Source organism: Salvelinus fontinalis, chromosome 3 (genome assembly GCF_029448725.1).
Source record: "Salvelinus fontinalis isolate EN_2023a chromosome 3, ASM2944872v1, whole genome shotgun sequence".
Classification (NCBI taxonomy): domain Eukaryota; kingdom Metazoa; phylum Chordata; class Actinopteri; order Salmoniformes; family Salmonidae; genus Salvelinus; species Salvelinus fontinalis.
The window spans coordinates 74,306,072-74,323,097 of NC_074667.1; the positions used below are offsets into that span (position 1 = coordinate 74,306,072).

Sequence of the window (17,026 nt, forward strand, 5' to 3'; positions counted from 1 at the left end):
TGAGCTACACTTCACTTTTTCATTGTTGCTAGGAGACAATCTTTGACTCTTCTTTCTCTAGCTGTACAGTTCCCAGTTGTATGAGTTCAAATGCACTTATTTTACCAATGCTATTAACAACTTTTGCTTGCTTTTGGATAGTCAATGAGACAACCAAAGTAAAGTAATCAAGCCAGGAGGTGGCTTTCCATTAGGATGCCGTGCAAGTTTGAATGTCATCGTCTACGCTGTGCTGTACTTCCATATTTGTATGGGATGAAAAATAGCCCTGCCTAGCAACTGTGCTGTGGGATTGATTTATAAATAAGATGGGTATGTGGCAGGTCTATGTCCCAGGACGCCGAGCTCCGTCTAGTGGCAATCAGTCTCTTTTTACTGCCTGGGCAGTTCCATTGGGGGTTTGTGTCTACACAGCATCATATTGACAGTTAGAAGATGCCTCTCTTAGTTGCCCCGATCTTTTGAGAGGAGAAGCGGTCACAAGATGTATCAAACCGTTAAATGTCGGGAACATATCAGTATTCCCACACTTTTGGTTAGTTATCAACATTGAGCACCTATCATACATCCACGACATAGTTAAGCTCATAAGGCATCTTAATGCTCAAGCTCATCTCATCTTCAGATCAAAATGCATCTCAGCTTTTAGTTACAGTACTTGAGTGCTGTGTATTCCTGAAAATAGACCATCATCATCTGCCAATTGCTTCCAGAGCATATAAACAGTTGTAAGCATATCGTATTTTATTACATTCAATTTGCATGCTTATGAATGCCATTTTCCTATGCAATCAGTATTGGACTATACATTGAGCAACTATACATTTCGCTATTATATATATATTTTTTTTAAATTGTGTTTTCAGGTTCAATTGAATTTTGAATCACTAAGTAATGGATGTTTTATTTGGGAATCGAATGCTGTGCCTCCCTCTCCATCAGCATTCAATTAGATGTACTTATGCCCTTCCTTGCATCGTCGTACAACCTTGTGTCATAACAACCTTACATTAATTTGAATTATTTACAGGACATAATGATGTCATATACCATTAGTCTTTAAACAGCTTAGGATCAATTTACAATTGGCGTGCAGAGACACCCACAGTACACATAGTGTATTTGAGTATAGTTACACAGAACAGATGTTATCAATAATGATATCAATATGTCTTGAATTATTATCATGTCCACATGTTGACATTTAGCCCCTCGCCCTGTGCCCAGGGAATGGACTTACTTGTTCTCTCTCCTCTCTGCTCCTTCTACCCACAGTCCTGCTGATACTTGAGTGTGGTGTCTTCGTTTTGAGAGGCAATAAACCCTTTTTGAGATGCTCAGTGCAAGCCTTGGCCGTGTCCTTCCACCGTGACTGCTGGGGATAGGCTTACTGACATATACATTATTTGGCCCAAGTGCTGCAGGTCTTGAAAAGGACGTACCAAGAGTGGAGGGATGGCTGACTCCTCCCTCAAAACAAAGATACCCGCTAGACATTGGACCGGGCTCGTTATTATAGAGTACGGTTTTAAAAAGAGGTTAAAGAAATGTCATAATTAGATGAACTTCCACAGCAGCAAACATTGAACACTGTCCGGGCATCTCTACATCCAGCATTTTAAAGGTCCGTTTCCACTTCTGTTGATGGACCTCGACTGGTTAGTGTGCTACTTAAGATGACTATGGATGTTGGACTGCATGCTACAGGAAATAGTGTGCATGTAATGATGACCATGTTATCTTTAATCTGGTTGCAAAATAACAACGTTTGACTTATTTGAGCATGTAGTTTTACTCTATTGGAGTTGGTTGCTATTGGACATGACTAATCAAAATCTACTTAAAATACTGTCTTCTATGAGCAGAATATTTAAACTAGAGAATGATAATGTCAATGTGGAAAAAGAGAGCTTTATCCTGTCAAAACATTTTATAGCATTAAAGTTGTTTTTTGAGTGCTCTATAAAAGTAATACTGTACTATTCAGTAGGTATAAATGATTCCTACACACTTCAAAGCCATCAAAATGCTATGTTGCTGACTAACTCCACAAAACAAATTGTCACGAATCACCTAAGCATTCCTGTATGTCTAAAAAGCATCACAAAAATGGACGCAAATTAAACTAATAATCACTGATTTTAATTGACTCTCCTGTTCAAACATTTAGAATTCAAACTTCCTACATCATATGAGCTTGAAATATGTATTTACACCAAGCTCTCGTATATAGCATAACTAACATAAAAATATCTCTTTTACAACACACCATTCAGATCCATTATATGTTTAACTTCTACATTGTGATTAGTTGAAGATAGTAGATTGATTAACTTCTTGCGAATATAGGGGGTGCTGTTTCGCATTAGCATAATTTGCTCTACAGATTAAACTGCCTAGTACTCAATTCTTGCTCGTACAATATGCATATTATTATTATTATTGGATAGAAAACACTCTCTAGTTTCTATAGCCGTTTGAATTATGTCTCTGAGTGGAACAGAACTCATTCTACAGCACTTTTCATGACAGGGAGTCAGATTTCAGACATCTTGGCCCCTGATCCCAGGTCGGTTTAAAGGTCCGTGTAAATGCTATGGAGAAACAGACACTTCTTACGTCTTCCCCTGGATGTCAGTACGTGATGACGCTTTGAATGGAGTCGATTGCGCAATCAGTGCCTCTATAAATCACCAAATACCGGAAGTAACTTCCTTTGGCTGCCTGCGCCTGACGCACGAAGGACATCGGACTCGCCTCCTTCCAACCTGTTGTTTAGCCAGTAATATTTCTCCGGTCATGTTTTTACTCGTTATAGGTGTTAACAACATCATAAGGTAGTTAATTTGAACCGTTTTATAGCAATTTATATCCGTTTAGTGCGATTTTGAGGCATTGCTTTCTGAGACACTTTGAACCGCTGGGCACTTTTCTAGTTCATGCCGAACGTTAGTGGGCATTTCCACATGGCAAGAGGACAGCTTTCGACCAAAAGACGATTAGACCCAAGAAAGGATTCATTGCCCAAGATTCTGATGGAAGAACAGCTCATAGTAAGAACAATTTATTATGATAAATCGTGTTTCTGTCGAAAAATGTTAAACGCTTATGCCGCCATTTTGTTTGTTATAGCTTCGCTTGGCGCAACCTGTATTGAAAAGTAAGGATAATTAAAAAAATGTAATTCAGCGATTGTATTAAGAATTAAATTGTCTATCAATCGCTGTCCACCCTGTATTTTTTTGTCAAGTTTATGAGTATTTATGTATAAGACTAGATCACTGTCTAATATGGCGCACGACATTTTCTGACCAGCTGGGCTACTTTTCTCATTGTCTAACCACGTTTTTTTGTGGCTAAATATGCACATTTTCGAACAAACTCTATATGTATGTTGTAATATGATGTTACAGGAGTGTCATCGGAAGAATTCTGAGAAGGTTAGTGAAAAAATTTATATATTTTGGCGATGATTACGTTATCGCTCTCTTTGGCTAGAATCAATGCTCTGGTAACGTTTGCACATGTGGTATGCTAATATAACGATTTATTGTGTTTTCGCTGTAAGACACTTAGAAAATCTGAAATATTGTCTGGATTCACAGGATCTGTGTCTTTCAATTAGTGTACGCTGTGTATTTTTACGAAATGTTTTATGATTAGTAATTAGGTAATACACGTTGCTCTGTATTTTTTCTAGTCGAGTTGTGATGGTGGGTGCAATTGTAAACTATGATTTATACCTGAAATATGCACATTTTTCTAACAAAACCTATCCTATACCATAAATATGTTATCAGACTGTCATCTGAGGTTTTTTCTTGGTTAGTGGCTATCAATATCTTTATTTGGCCGAATTGGTGATAGCTACGGGTGGAGAGAAAAAATGGTGGACAAAGAAAAATGGTGTCTTTTGCTAACGTGGTTAGCTAATAGATTTACATATTTTGTCTTCCCTGTAAAACATTTAAAAAATCTGAAATGGTGGCTTTATTCACAAGATCTGTATCTTTCATTAGGTGTCTTGGACTTGTGATTTAATGATATTTAGATGCTACTATTTAATTGTGACGCTATGTTAGCGATGCTACTCAGTGTGGGGGGGGTGGGGGGTGCTCCCGGACCCGGGGTAGTGAGGCGTGAAAGGTTAAGTTCTATTATATTAAACATTTTACATTTAGTTTAATAATTAAAACTAGCCTAATGGAAATGAAAGAGGAAAACAAAAACAAACACTATAGACAACAAATATTGATTCTAGTTTTCAAAGAAAAACTGGGCAAATCAGCATTACTCCATGAGAAGCATTAACAGCAGGTAAAACACATTTCCCAAATGAGATAGTACCTTTGAAGGTAATGAAACACAGCCACGCATTTGCAGTTTTCATTTGAATGTTTACGCCAGTAAACCTTGATCTCTCTCTCTGCTTGTTTTTACTGTTCATTTTCTAAATCAAATTTACTCAAAAGCCACTGAAAACAAGAGCAACATGCATCATTTCAATTTCCAATCATCTTTCCTATACCAATATTGCACTTTGAGAAGAAAAAAAACACACACACAACACTATTCATGACTTGCTTTTAGGCTGCTTTTGATTATTGAACACTGTTGTTACATTACATAATGGCCTTGCCTTAATTCAAAGAGTGATGCATTGAATTGTACTCAACCTGAGATCTTCAAACATATGCAGCACCCAGAATGTAGAATAGTCTTATGTTAAATGTGATACAGGGAACGCTGAACTAAAAAATATACACAATGTCATTTCTACACAGAACTGGAAAACAACAGAGGACTTCTGTGAAAGGAAAATTCCACCCAAAAACTGTATTTTGATATTTGTTTCATTAGTCCATTGTTGACATAGTCCTAAAATATTTTGGTTGTCAGCAATCAAATTTTCAAGATATGTCACTTTCAAAATACAGAAATCATCCCTGTATAATGCATTTTGCATCATGTGATACAAAAAGGAGCATCATATGATACAAAATGAATCATACGGAGGATGATATCTTTTATTTTGAAAGTTGCATATCTTGAAAACCTGATTGTTGATAAGCAAAAGAATGTGGGACTATGTCAACAATATATTAATAAAACAAATACCAAAATGTGGTTTTTGGATGGAGTTTTTCTTTAGGCTATTTGAAAAAAGATAAGGGCATGATTGTCTTCTTTTTAATGCCAATCTAATCTGAAAAACAAGAACACAAAATGGGATTATAAATAAGTAAAACTGTTTTTAAATGTATTGGTTTCCATTTCAAATTCATTGTTTGCTCTCAAAAAACTAGAAGAAATTAGTTGTATCTCTCAGATTTGCATTTCAATGTAGTACAGCAAAAAAGGTGTTTATACCTGAGACAGTGAGCTTAGTGGAACACTCTGCCCTGCCCAGTTGGTTCTCTGCGATGATTTTGTACTCTCCAGTGTCCTTGGGTCCAACCCTCAGTATAAGCATGGAGCAGACCCCACAGGTGTTGGAGATTAGGTAGTTGGTGTTGGTATTGAGGCTGATGTTATTACGGTACCATGTGACATGGGGTGTTGGGTCCCCTCTGACAGCACAGCTCATGTAGCACTCATAACCTTGTGGAGCGGTGTGCATTTTCAACGGGACAAGAAACTTGGGCGGACGCTCTAGGTTGCAGGTCTTAGACTCTGGCCTGTCCAGCACAAACCTTTCTGAAAACACAAACACAGACATACCTTGTTGAAGATTACAGTAGTTATTACACGGACAGAAATGAAAGTATAGCTGATGAAAGTGTAAATGTCCGCTCACCAGTTGCTGACCCAAAAAACATATCTTTAATAAAGCTTTAGCATTATACAATAATGTTAAAAGCGTTATTAATAAAGATTTCTTCTGGGAGGAGCAAACCATGAACGGACACTTCCCTTCATCTAACAGCCAAATGACAAGCCGGGGAGACTTTGGACCAGTCAGTGCCCAAGCTCTCATTTATTGGGATTACCAACAAGTGACCCCAAAAATTGCTAGCCTTTTTGTATGTTAAGCAGTAAAACCACTCTGATGCATTTCAAAGCACATGGACACTAAAATTGACTGGCCCAAAATCCACAATGAAGAGTGACCCAAACAGCTTTTACAAACCTCTTTTGCCTGTGATTTCCCACTTTGGTGATTCTGAGGGTTGAGAAGAGCCCATGTCATTCTTGGCATAGACACGAAACTGGTACTCTCTGCCAGGCATGATGTTACAGGCTGTGAACTTGTTGTTAAAGATGTGGTCTGCCACTGTGTGCCACGTTCTCTTGCTTGAGTCACGTTTCGACACCAGGTAGTGCAGCCTGTCATCCCTCTTCTCATCAGGAGATGGCGACCAGGAGATGGTAACTGTGCCCGGTACGTTCTCATCTACCTCCACAGGACCTGGAGGTTTGGGCTCGTCTAGATCGGACCACAAATAATTGTGATGAATGATTAACACTGGACCTCAACTGCTTTCAACTTGGTTATTAACAGAACCGCAGTCAACCATGTTATCAACATCTCACCTGTAACTCTGATCTCAATGCTGAATGTCTCCTGGCCAACGATATTCTTGACCATAATGGTATAGATTCCTGTATCTGAGCGCTCTGAAGAAGGAATCAAAAGTTGGGATGCCCCTTCAGCATTACTGATGGTAACCCGTTTGGACACAGGCATGCCATCCTTCATCCAGGTGACATCTGGCCAAGGGGAGGCCTGTGAAGAATATCAGAATGTGATCACGACATCTACATAACAATGTTAAACAACTGGTGAATAATTAATTTGGGTTCTCTCCATTTGTATGAAAGTGGATATTCTATTAGACATAGAAATAATACAACATATTTACACTGTACCTCAAAGTTCATGTTGAATCGTGCAGAATTCCCTGCTTGTACCACCATGAAACTCTTGACTTTTTGATCAGTGAATCTAGGCCTGACTGGATGATGCAAAAGCAGAAGAACAACATTCACATTTTTTGTGTCTACACAGTCAAAGTTGGGGGGGGGGGGGGGTGCTTGCAATCAAACTAGATCATCTCAATATGTTGATGTCAACAGGGATGTTTGAAATTCAAGGTCTCACCAGGGGGGGGCATAGCCAGGATGTAGTTGTCCAGCTCTTGCGGCTTGCCTTTTCCCCCGTCATTGGTGGCGACCACTCTCACCCAATACATTGCCATTGACTTCATGCCTTTCACTGTGAAGGAGGTCATGGTGATGGGGTTATTGTTACAGCGGTCCCACTCTGGGCTTTCTGCTGGTCTAATCTCCACGAAGAATCCCTTGGCTTCATCCTGAATCCCCGCTTCCTCTCTTGGTTTAGTCCAACCCAGGGACAAGGTGGTGTAGGTGGAGTCTGTCACCTTCAGGTCAATGACTTTACCGGGGGGCTCTGAAATTATACAGTGACATAGTGATAGGTCCCTTAAAGCTATGGATTAATTTGAAAGAATATCTACGTACACAAAGTACCATTGAGTATGACCTACTTTTTGGATCCCTGGCAAACACAAACTCAGACGGAGTGCCAAATTCACCAGCTCCAGAGTTGTTGATAGCTGCCACACGGAATTCGTATTCCATGCCCTCTATAACGTCTTTCACACCGAACTCCTTCTCTGTGGTACAAGCATACAAGCGCAAGTTATGGGTGAAACTTTAATACTTCATGTATGGAATAAACATGTTTCTTGGTACTTGGAGATGAACAAGAAAATAACAATACATTAAAACAGAAATTGAAATGGTGAAACCTTTTATCTTATCATCTGCAGGATTGACAGGGCTCCATAGATTGCTTCCCTTCTTGCGTTTCTCCATGTTATATCCCAGAATGTTGGTTCCTCCAGTGTTGGAAGGGGGATTCCATGTCAGAGTGATACAGTCCTTGAAGGCACTGACCACTTTGGGTGCAGAAGGGGGTCCAGCGTATGCTAAGTACAGAAATATGGTTTAGCGACAACTGTCGTCTGGTTCTGTATTAATATATATACAAAATAAATCACTTAATTTCAGCATTAAAAAATGTGGGATTGTTATACTGTACTAGACAATGCACATTGAGATTTACAAAATAACACATATTATCCTGAATCACCCTAAATTGTCCTCACCTAAATTTATGCGCTCACCTTTTGTGCCAGCCTGGACATCCTCTGTCTCCATCAACTCACTGGTGCCCATCTCAGTGTCGGCCCTGATTTTGTAACAGTACCTCCTGCCATGGTCCACATCACTGTCCTTGTAGTGGGCCTCTGGACCGATTGGACCCAGCTTCTTCCAGGTGTTGCGGCCTATCTGTTGACGTTCCAGGATGTAGTTTAGTATCTTACAGCCACCATCATCCTTTGGGGACCTCCACTTCACCTCAATTGCATTTTGAGAGGCTTCAATAATCTCCAGAGGTCCCATGGGAGGGGTGGGCTTGTCTGTGAAGAAACAGATGCAGCTTTTACTCTCTGTGCTATTTCTCTTAGCATCATACAATTTCTTCCTGAACTTAAGGGGACAGTGCAATATTTAGGCAATTTACCTACTTACCCAGAGTCAGATGAACTGATGGATACCATTTGTATGTCTCTGCATGCAGTATGAAGTTAAGAGTTCAATTTTGCGAGCCAATACGAACTAGCTTTAACGCAATGACTGGAAGTCTACCGGAACAGCTAACATGCTACCACCAACTTCATTCCTACTGGGTGCAGAGAAGTAAAAATGGTATCCATGAGCTCTTTTAACTCTGAGTAAGTAGATAAAGGGCTTAATCTTGCACTATCCCTTTAATTAATCACTAAAATATTGTAATTATTTTATTTATTATTAGATTTTATCTTATAATATATTGCACTGTATTCTAAATACATAGTTTAAAAAATACAATTGAACTAAGTGACTTGTAACAATCAGGAATTCACACCAAATCAAAGAGAAGTTCTTGCTTTGACCCAGAGAGAATAAACGTACCAGTTACAATGATCTTTGCAAAGGCCTCAACAGTTCCAAACTCATTTTTGAGTTTAAACTTGATTTCTCCAGTGTCTTTGCGCTGTAACTTGTTAAGAGTTAGTTGACTATAACCCTCTCCATGCTCTATCTTGATGTTTGTGTCGTCTGAGAGCTCCTCGCCTTCATGGTACCATTGGATCTTCATTGGATCCCGACCCACAAATGGTATCCTGAAAGTGGCTTTTTGACCTTTTTTAGTAACGATTGGGACAGTAAACTTGTTCAATTCCTCTGCGTCGAATCTAGGTGGATCTACAAAGAAAGGTACTATAATATAAATGAGTGAATTTAAGAATGTTTTTAAATATAATGAATGTAGTGCTAAGATTACATGCAAGATAAAAAAAGTTAAATAGATTTAGACCTTCAACAACAATCATGGCCTCTGTTTTACGCCCATCTGCCTCAAATTTGTATTTTCCAGCATAGTCCTCTGAAATTTTGCTGATTTTCAGAGATTGGAAGAATCCATCTTTAGACATGGTAAGAACATCATCGGGTTCAATCTGAACAGGAAAACACAGTATTTATCTCTTAAATCTCATCTGCATTTGCAATGGCCATTAAAACAACTAATATTAGCTCATAACACAAACACTAAACGCTATATAAGGACTAAACTATAATAATAATAATAAAGTATTGGTGTTTTTCTATAACCAGCATAATAATATGTATTGAAGTGGTGATTGGCTAAATTATACTGCAATGTAGATGCTCACCTCCTCTCCATTCAGGTACCATACACCATCAACATTTTCCTTGCTCAGCTTACAGACAAGTTCAGCTGGGTCTCCCAGAATGGCGGTGACGTCAGAAAGCCCAAGGTTGAAGTGAACGCCAGGGTCTGGAGGATTTACCAGATTTACAGTTAGTGGCAGTGCTTAAATTGCAGCCCACCCTTATGTAATTACCTGCAGGGTGAGTGTTGGAATTCATATGAAGTAAAATAATTACATTCATTGCAATCTTTCTTTGTTATACAGTTCATGCATGCATGTATGCATGGCACACAATACAGTCATCTTAGTGACTTACCTAAGCTCCGAGTCCTCAGAATCCTGAATCATACATTACTGTTTACATTTATTAAATTCCATGTATTTTATTAAGCAGTTTATCTATAAAATACATGTTCAAATGTAAATTGTGATGTTTGAATATAAATGATTTAAGAGGTGTGACAGATTAAAAACAGACAGCGGTGAACTTCAGCGTAGATGAAGTTCGCAAAATGTCACTTCTACTTTGATTGTTTAAGCAAAATATTGAAGATTGACTTTTTCCATATTGTTATTTCAGGAATTTGTTGATATGTTTTTATTTTCCTTTATATTGTCTTTCTGTTACTCTGGGTATGACATGAGTAGTATTCTTCACTCTTGGCCTTCATTCTTGTTTGCTGCCATTGCTCTTTGGTCAAGGTGATAATTGACAAGAGATATTCATATCTTCAGTGTACTGTGTGAAAAAATGAAGCCATTCATTCTTGGCTATGACAATGGTTAAGTGTAAGAGGTGCAGGTTTTTTTCATGTCACTTTCTAAAACATGAAGTTTTATCTTCCAGGCGGCTTCCAAAGCAAGAAGTCTTCATATATCTGTGTTTCTCTTTCTAAAGCTTGAGCTCTTCTTATTTAAGTGATAATGCCCGAGAAGCCGGTGTTTTGAAGATATATTGGTACGGGTGTTGTTAAGCCTGAGACGAAGTCGAGGGCATTATCACTTTTATACAATGGGTTACCAACATATTCAAATAATGATTGAAATATTTTCTTCTTATATGTTCACATCACCTTTCAAACCATCAAATCCATTCTTATGTTTTCACACTTCAATCTTCGTATATTTTCATGAGTTGCTGACGTTTCATGTTCATTTTTATCTTCCTGAAATATGGTTTGAGTCTTCTGTGATCTTCTGACGTGATTATGTTTTAGTATTGAGACCACATTTTGGGGATTTCACAACACTTATTATAGTACTAGGTTACACAGGCAAGAATGTTTGTTAAGACAAACAAACTACGAACACAGATGCTTTTTAAACATACTGTAGCACACACAAACACTAAGGCGGCGACATGGATGCAATTTTGTCATCCATCATTAATATGCCCTGCTTGAAATTACTTGTAAACTACATGGTTTAATAAAATAAAAAAGTTCCTCCCAAACCTATCAACTATGAAACATCTAGAATACATGTAAATGTGCTGTATGATAATCAATGTCTATGTGAAGTATGGATTGTTAACCATTGTTAAAGCCACCCTTATTCAAGAACACCATCATCCCAAAGGGTCAGGGATCTAATAAGTAAAGATGTGTGTTCTGTATGCCCAGCCTCAAACCGGAAAAGTCATTTGTTTTATCAAATGACTTTGATCCTTGAAGGGTGCTTCCCATGCAGTAGTCAATGCAGCATCCATGATCTTACCAATGACCGTCTCCTGAAGTATTGGGCCTGGCCTTGTGCGGCCTGTGCGCTTGCCACGCTTAGCAGCTTCTGTTGGCTCGTTGGCCTCATCGGCACTTGAAGCCTCATCGCCACTTGCAGCCTCACCATTGTTGGCAGACGCACCACCGCTTGCTGGTCCGGCACCACCAGCACCATCTCCGCTCTTTGCCTTTCTTTTTTGGACTTTGGCATCTGTGGCTGTGCCATTACTATTTATCTTTCCTAGTAATGATTATTATAATCACTGTCAATCACTCATTGATTATTTGTGGACTATTGTTGGGTAAGGCATTGTAGAGAACCACAATTGTAACAGTAACAACAGCAGTAACAACCACATCCACGATAACAAAAGCAACAATAGCAACAATAACAATTGCACAACAACTATAACTTTAACACGGAAGGGGTGGTGAAGAATTCGGTTCCAATTACTTATCCAATACAGTTCCAGAAACTGACAAGCCTTACGTATCCATAACTACTCTGGTTAGTAGCTGGATGTAATTTACATTTTCCTCAAAATAAAAAACATTTTGAGGAAATATGAAGAAAATATCCTTTTACCTAAAACTTATTTTTGTTGTACTTGAATAAGTAACCTGGCAAATTCCTTCACCAATCTATGTAATGAAAATAGAGCCCCTTGCCTAGTGGTTAGAGCATTGGACAAGTAACCGAAAGGTTGCAAGATCGAATCCCTGAGCTGACAAGGTAAAAACCTGTCATTCTGCCCCTGAACAAGGCAGTTAAAAAAAGGTTAAAAAAAATAAAGAGCCCCTTTTTCAAAAGCAAACATTCACAAATAGGTCAACACAATGCACAAATAACATACAGATGAAACATCGAAGCACACACACGTGGCGTATAAAACACAAACATTAGGTCATATTTGTATTTCAAAGAGTGAACGGTAATTATGTACATGCTATGTACATTTTGCATTTTACATAAAGATTAATAAGAAGTATGTTAAACTGTGCATGTTATTATTTGTTAAATTTAGAAGGTAGTTAATAATCAAAAGAAAAAAGCTAACACAACCAACTAAGCACTTTCAGAGAAAGGTACTCGAGCTCGACTTGGTTGGAAATTCAATCTTTCCCTACTAAGTAATTATCTGAGGTTCAAACACAAAGTGATGGATGCTCCTGCTAGGGACAGTAATTGTTTGTTTGGACATTATTTAGACATGGTTGGTGACCTGCAATGTGTATGCATTTTACAAAACGCTTCATCAAGTTTATCGCTATATTGTGTAGAACAGTCCACTCTAAAGTAAACAAATAGGCCTATGGATTTATGAAAATGTATTTCAAATTATGACAATTAGTACATCAAAATGTAGCAGATGTTATTTTTAACTACAGTGCCACAGTTTTGGTCAATTATTTCTGTGGGACCTATTTTGAATGACATTTATGACATAAAATTGTTTTGTTTTTATCTCCCTTGATATAATGTATATAAACTTCAATAACAAACGCATCATACATTTGAGGGTTAATATTAATCCTAAATGTCAGTGTAAAATATTACGTTTAGGATTTCTTTGATTAAACAAAGATTTCCTTAATTTATCAGGCCCGGCGTGCCAAAGTCATTTCCGACAAATGACTTTGATATTAAACCAACCTGTTTCCATGCATGTTCATCAAATGCAACCTTCACAAAATCTTACCAACAATCTCTTCCTTGAGCAGCGGGCCTTGCCTTGTGCGTTTCCCACGTTTCCCCGATTGCTCACTTGAAGCTTCCTCATCATCATCTATTGGTGATCATCAATTTAAAGTTGATGTCAAACAATTTCAATTGTATGTATTTACCTTGTGAATTTTTGTATTTATTTTAAAGGCAAACTCATTTGTAATGAAGTTGGTTTGCTAGTACATTAATATGATCAAATCAGACCATGTTCCATGATTAATAATCATTTAAACTACAATATGCCAAAATGTGCAAGCTAATCACATAATTAGATGTTGCATCTCCTTTGACAATAATATACAATACCAGTCAAACGTTTGGACACACCTACTCATTCAAGGGTTTTTCTTTATTTTTACTATTTTCTACATTGTGGAATAATGTAGTAACCAAAAATAGTGTTAAACAAATCAAATGTATTTTATATTTGACATTCTTCAAAGTAGCCACCCTTTGCCTTGATGACAACTTTGCACACTCTTGGCATTCTCTTAACATGCTTTATGAGTTAGTCACCTGGAATGCATTTCAATTAACAGGTGTGCCTTGTTTGTGGAATCAACTGTTCAGAGGAGACAGCGTGAACAAGGCCTTCATGGTCAAATTGCTGCAAAGAAACCACTACTAAAGGACACCAATAGAAAGAAGAGACTTGCTTGGACCAAGAAACACAAGCAATGGGCATGCTTGCGGTGGAAATCTGCAGTGGAAATCTGTCTGATTAGTCCAAATGTAAGAGTTTTGGTTACAACCGCCGTGTCTTTGTGAGACGCAGAGTAGGTGAACGGATGATCTCTGCATGTGTGGTTCCCACCGTGAAGCATGGCGGAGGAAGTTTGATGGTCTGGGGGTGCTTTGCTGGTGACACTGTCTGTGATTCATTTTGAATTCAAGGCACACTTAACCAGCATGGCTACCACATAATTCTGCAGTGATATGCCATCCCATCTGATTTGCGCTTAGTGGGACTATCATTTGTTTTTCAACAGGACAATGACCCAACACACCTACAGGCTGTGTAAGGGCTATTTGACCAAGAAGGAGAGTGATGGAAGGCTGCATCGGATGACCTGGTCTCCACAATTACCTGACCTCAACCCAATTGAGATGGTTTGGGATGAGTTGGACCACATAGTGAAGAAAAAGCAGCCAACAAGTGCTCAGTATATGTGGGAATTCTTTCAAGACTGTTGGAAAAGCATTCCAGGTGAAGCTGGTTGAGAGAATGCCAAGAGTGTGCAAAGCTGTCATCAAGGCAAAGGGTGGCTACTTTGAAGAATGTCAAATATAAAATTTATTTTGATTTGTTTAACACTTTTTTGGTGCTCAGCATAATCCTACAATGTAGAAAATAGTACAACTAAATAAAAACCCTTGATTGAGTAGGTGTGTTCAAACTTTTGACTGGTACTGTATGTCAGTTGTTACAAACATGGATGTAGTTTCTTACTGTAAGTGGATGCTATTGTCTTGGCTGATAAGTTTTTCTAATGTTTTATAAGCAGTATAATAACAAATACAATTGCAAACACAATTATGGTAACACAAATAGCGATAGCATGATTACGAAAGTATGATTACAATAACATTATGGGATGCAAAAGCAGAAAATAAAGACCGGAAGCCAAAGCGATAACAAAAAAAAACATAATTTTAAAATGGATGCATACAGAAACAAGTATCTTAGATGATTTTTTATCTTAGTTGACTTGTCAGGGGTGTGTGCCCTTTACTTGTTTTTTTTATGGTAGGTACTTCTTAAAGGGATACTTTGGGATTTTGGCAATGAGGCCCTGTATCTACTTCCCCAGATAACCTCGTGGATACCATTTATATGTCTCTGCATGCAGTTTGAAGGAAGTTGCTAACTAGCATTAGCACAATGGATGGAAGTCATTGTTCTAACGCTTGTTGGCATATTTTTTTTAACATTGTTCTTTTTTTACATTTAACCTTTATTTAACTAGGCAAGTCAGTTAAGAACAAATTCTTATTTTACAATGACAGCCTACACCGGGCAAACCAGGACAACGCTGGGCCAATTGTGCGCCGCCCTATTGGACTCCCAATCACGGCCGGTTTTGAACTAGGGTGACTGTAGTGACGCCTGTAGCACTGAGATGCAGCGCCTTACACCGCTGCGCCACTCGGGTTAGGTTCACATCAGCTCGCATAGGCTCTAACTTCCTTCCTACTGGACACAGAGACAGAAAAGTGGTATCCACAAATTCATCTCTCAGGTGAAATAGATAAAGGGCCTAATATCCAAAATCCCGAAGTATTCATTTAAGTAGTGCTTTTAGAGGTTACCTTACCTAAATTAATCATCTATGGTCAATCAGTGACTTCAATTACAATCGGATGTTAATGACCTTGAGACAGTCATCCCAGTCATAGAAATATGACATCTGGGTGAACTATACTTAGTGTAGTGGATATACTCTATGGGCCAGTTTCCCAGAACTAAAAAGCATGCTTAAAGGAGAATCTCCATTGAACGTGTTTTTTTGTCTAAATCTGTGTCCGGGAAACTGGCCACAATGTCTTCCATTTAAACTACTTCAAAATCTTATCAGTGGAAGAAATAGTTTCTTACCTATGAACGTGTCTGGAACAACTTTGCCGCTTCTCACACGCTTTGTTTTTGTGGCTCCATCTTCCTCATCAGACTCATCTGTGCTTACTACTATGTCTTCGTATTCCGATCCAGAATCTCCCTCAGCCCCATCACCTGCAGCTCCACGACCTGCAGCCCCAACACCTGCAGCCCCACGACCTGCAGCCCCACCACCTGCAGCCCCACCACCTTCAGCCCCACCACCTGCAGCCCCACCACCTGCAGCCCCACCACCTGCAGCCCCAACACCTGCAGCCCCACCACCTGAAGCCCCAGCACCTTCAGCACCTGCAGCCCCACCTCCTGCAGCTCCACCACCGAGGGCTTTCTTCTTTGCCTTTGCTTTCTCCTTAGCATCTTTTAATTTAGCAGCTTTTTTCTCTGCCTTAGCCTTAGCCTTAGCTTCCGCAGCCCTAGCTGCCTCTCTGGCGGCTTTGGTGGCTGCATCAGTGGCCTCTTTCTCAGCCTGGGCGGCTGCGTCAGTGACCCCTCTCTCGGCAGCCTTTATCTTTGCTTCCGCCATCCTCTCTTCCATGTCTTTCTTGTGTTTTTCCGCCTGCTCCTTTGCTATTTTCTCCAGATCCAAATCACCTCCTCCAGCCTGGGTTGTTTTGCGAGCTATCTTCTTGCCTTTGTTTGCAGGGTTCTTGTCAACTAAATCAGAGAATTTGCGAGCTATTTAATATAATGGTAGCCAGTGACGTGTGTGTGATTCACCGTTCATTTATATGGTTTATGAATATAACTGATATGCTGAAAGATTGTTCAAAAACATTCCATGAGAAAATTGAAAAACCTCACCTTCCACCACAAGCCAGGCATTACAGGAATGGATACCTGCCACAGCTGCGTAGATACCAGTGTCCAAAGCCTGACAATCCTTCACTAACAACTTGTGAATGAGCTTGTCTTCAGACACTGTGATTTCAAATTTGTCATTATTTTCTATCGGGGCACTCTTGCCCATCCAATTAATCTCAGCCATAGGTGCCGTTAAGACACACTGAAAGATGGCATCTTGTCTTTCTTCTGCCTTCACCTCCTCAATTTTGACGGCGAAATTTACAGGTGGAACTGAAAGATGGATAGAGAGTTGGGAATAATACATACTAAGCCCATCTAGTTCACACAACAATATTGTCATCCTTGTCAAATTCTTCAAACACCAATTTTACAAATACTGCAGTTCTAGTCCTTGAATGCTGTAGTTCCCTACATG

The 17,026-nt window shown here is 39.1% G+C and overlaps 1 protein-coding gene across 4 annotated transcripts in view; it reads right to left on the reverse strand.

Annotated features, from left to right (window-relative positions):
• Positions 1 to 4,153: 4,153 nt before the first annotated feature.
• Positions 4,154 to 17,026, reverse strand: part of igfn1.1 (immunoglobulin like and fibronectin type III domain containing 1, tandem duplicate 1) — a 28,973-nt gene continuing 16,100 nt past the window's right edge. For 2 of the 4 annotated variants that reach the window (XM_055917987.1, XM_055917986.1), the window contains 16 exons: positions 16,609 to 16,881; positions 15,787 to 16,461; positions 13,165 to 13,251; positions 11,463 to 11,705; positions 9,747 to 9,871; positions 9,389 to 9,530; positions 8,983 to 9,276; positions 8,151 to 8,447; positions 7,773 to 7,952; positions 7,509 to 7,637; positions 7,103 to 7,411; positions 6,871 to 6,956; positions 6,535 to 6,727; positions 6,131 to 6,427; positions 5,371 to 5,697; positions 4,154 to 5,206 (listed from right to left, as the gene is read on the reverse strand). In XM_055917987.1, coding sequence (XP_055773962.1) covers positions 5,202 to 5,206; positions 5,371 to 5,697; positions 6,131 to 6,427; positions 6,535 to 6,727; positions 6,871 to 6,956; positions 7,103 to 7,411; positions 7,509 to 7,637; positions 7,773 to 7,952; positions 8,151 to 8,447; positions 8,983 to 9,276; positions 9,389 to 9,530; positions 9,747 to 9,871; positions 11,463 to 11,705; positions 13,165 to 13,251; positions 15,787 to 16,461; positions 16,609 to 16,881 — 3,662 coding nt within the window. In that variant the 3' untranslated portion in view covers positions 4,154 to 5,201. The remainder of the gene's footprint in view (positions 5,207 to 5,370; positions 5,698 to 6,130; positions 6,428 to 6,534; positions 6,728 to 6,870; positions 6,957 to 7,102; positions 7,412 to 7,508; positions 7,638 to 7,772; positions 7,953 to 8,150; positions 8,448 to 8,982; positions 9,277 to 9,388; positions 9,531 to 9,746; positions 9,872 to 11,462; positions 11,706 to 13,164; positions 13,252 to 15,786; positions 16,462 to 16,608; positions 16,882 to 17,026) is intronic. The other 2 variants (XM_055917988.1, XM_055917989.1) reach the window with 2 other exon arrangements.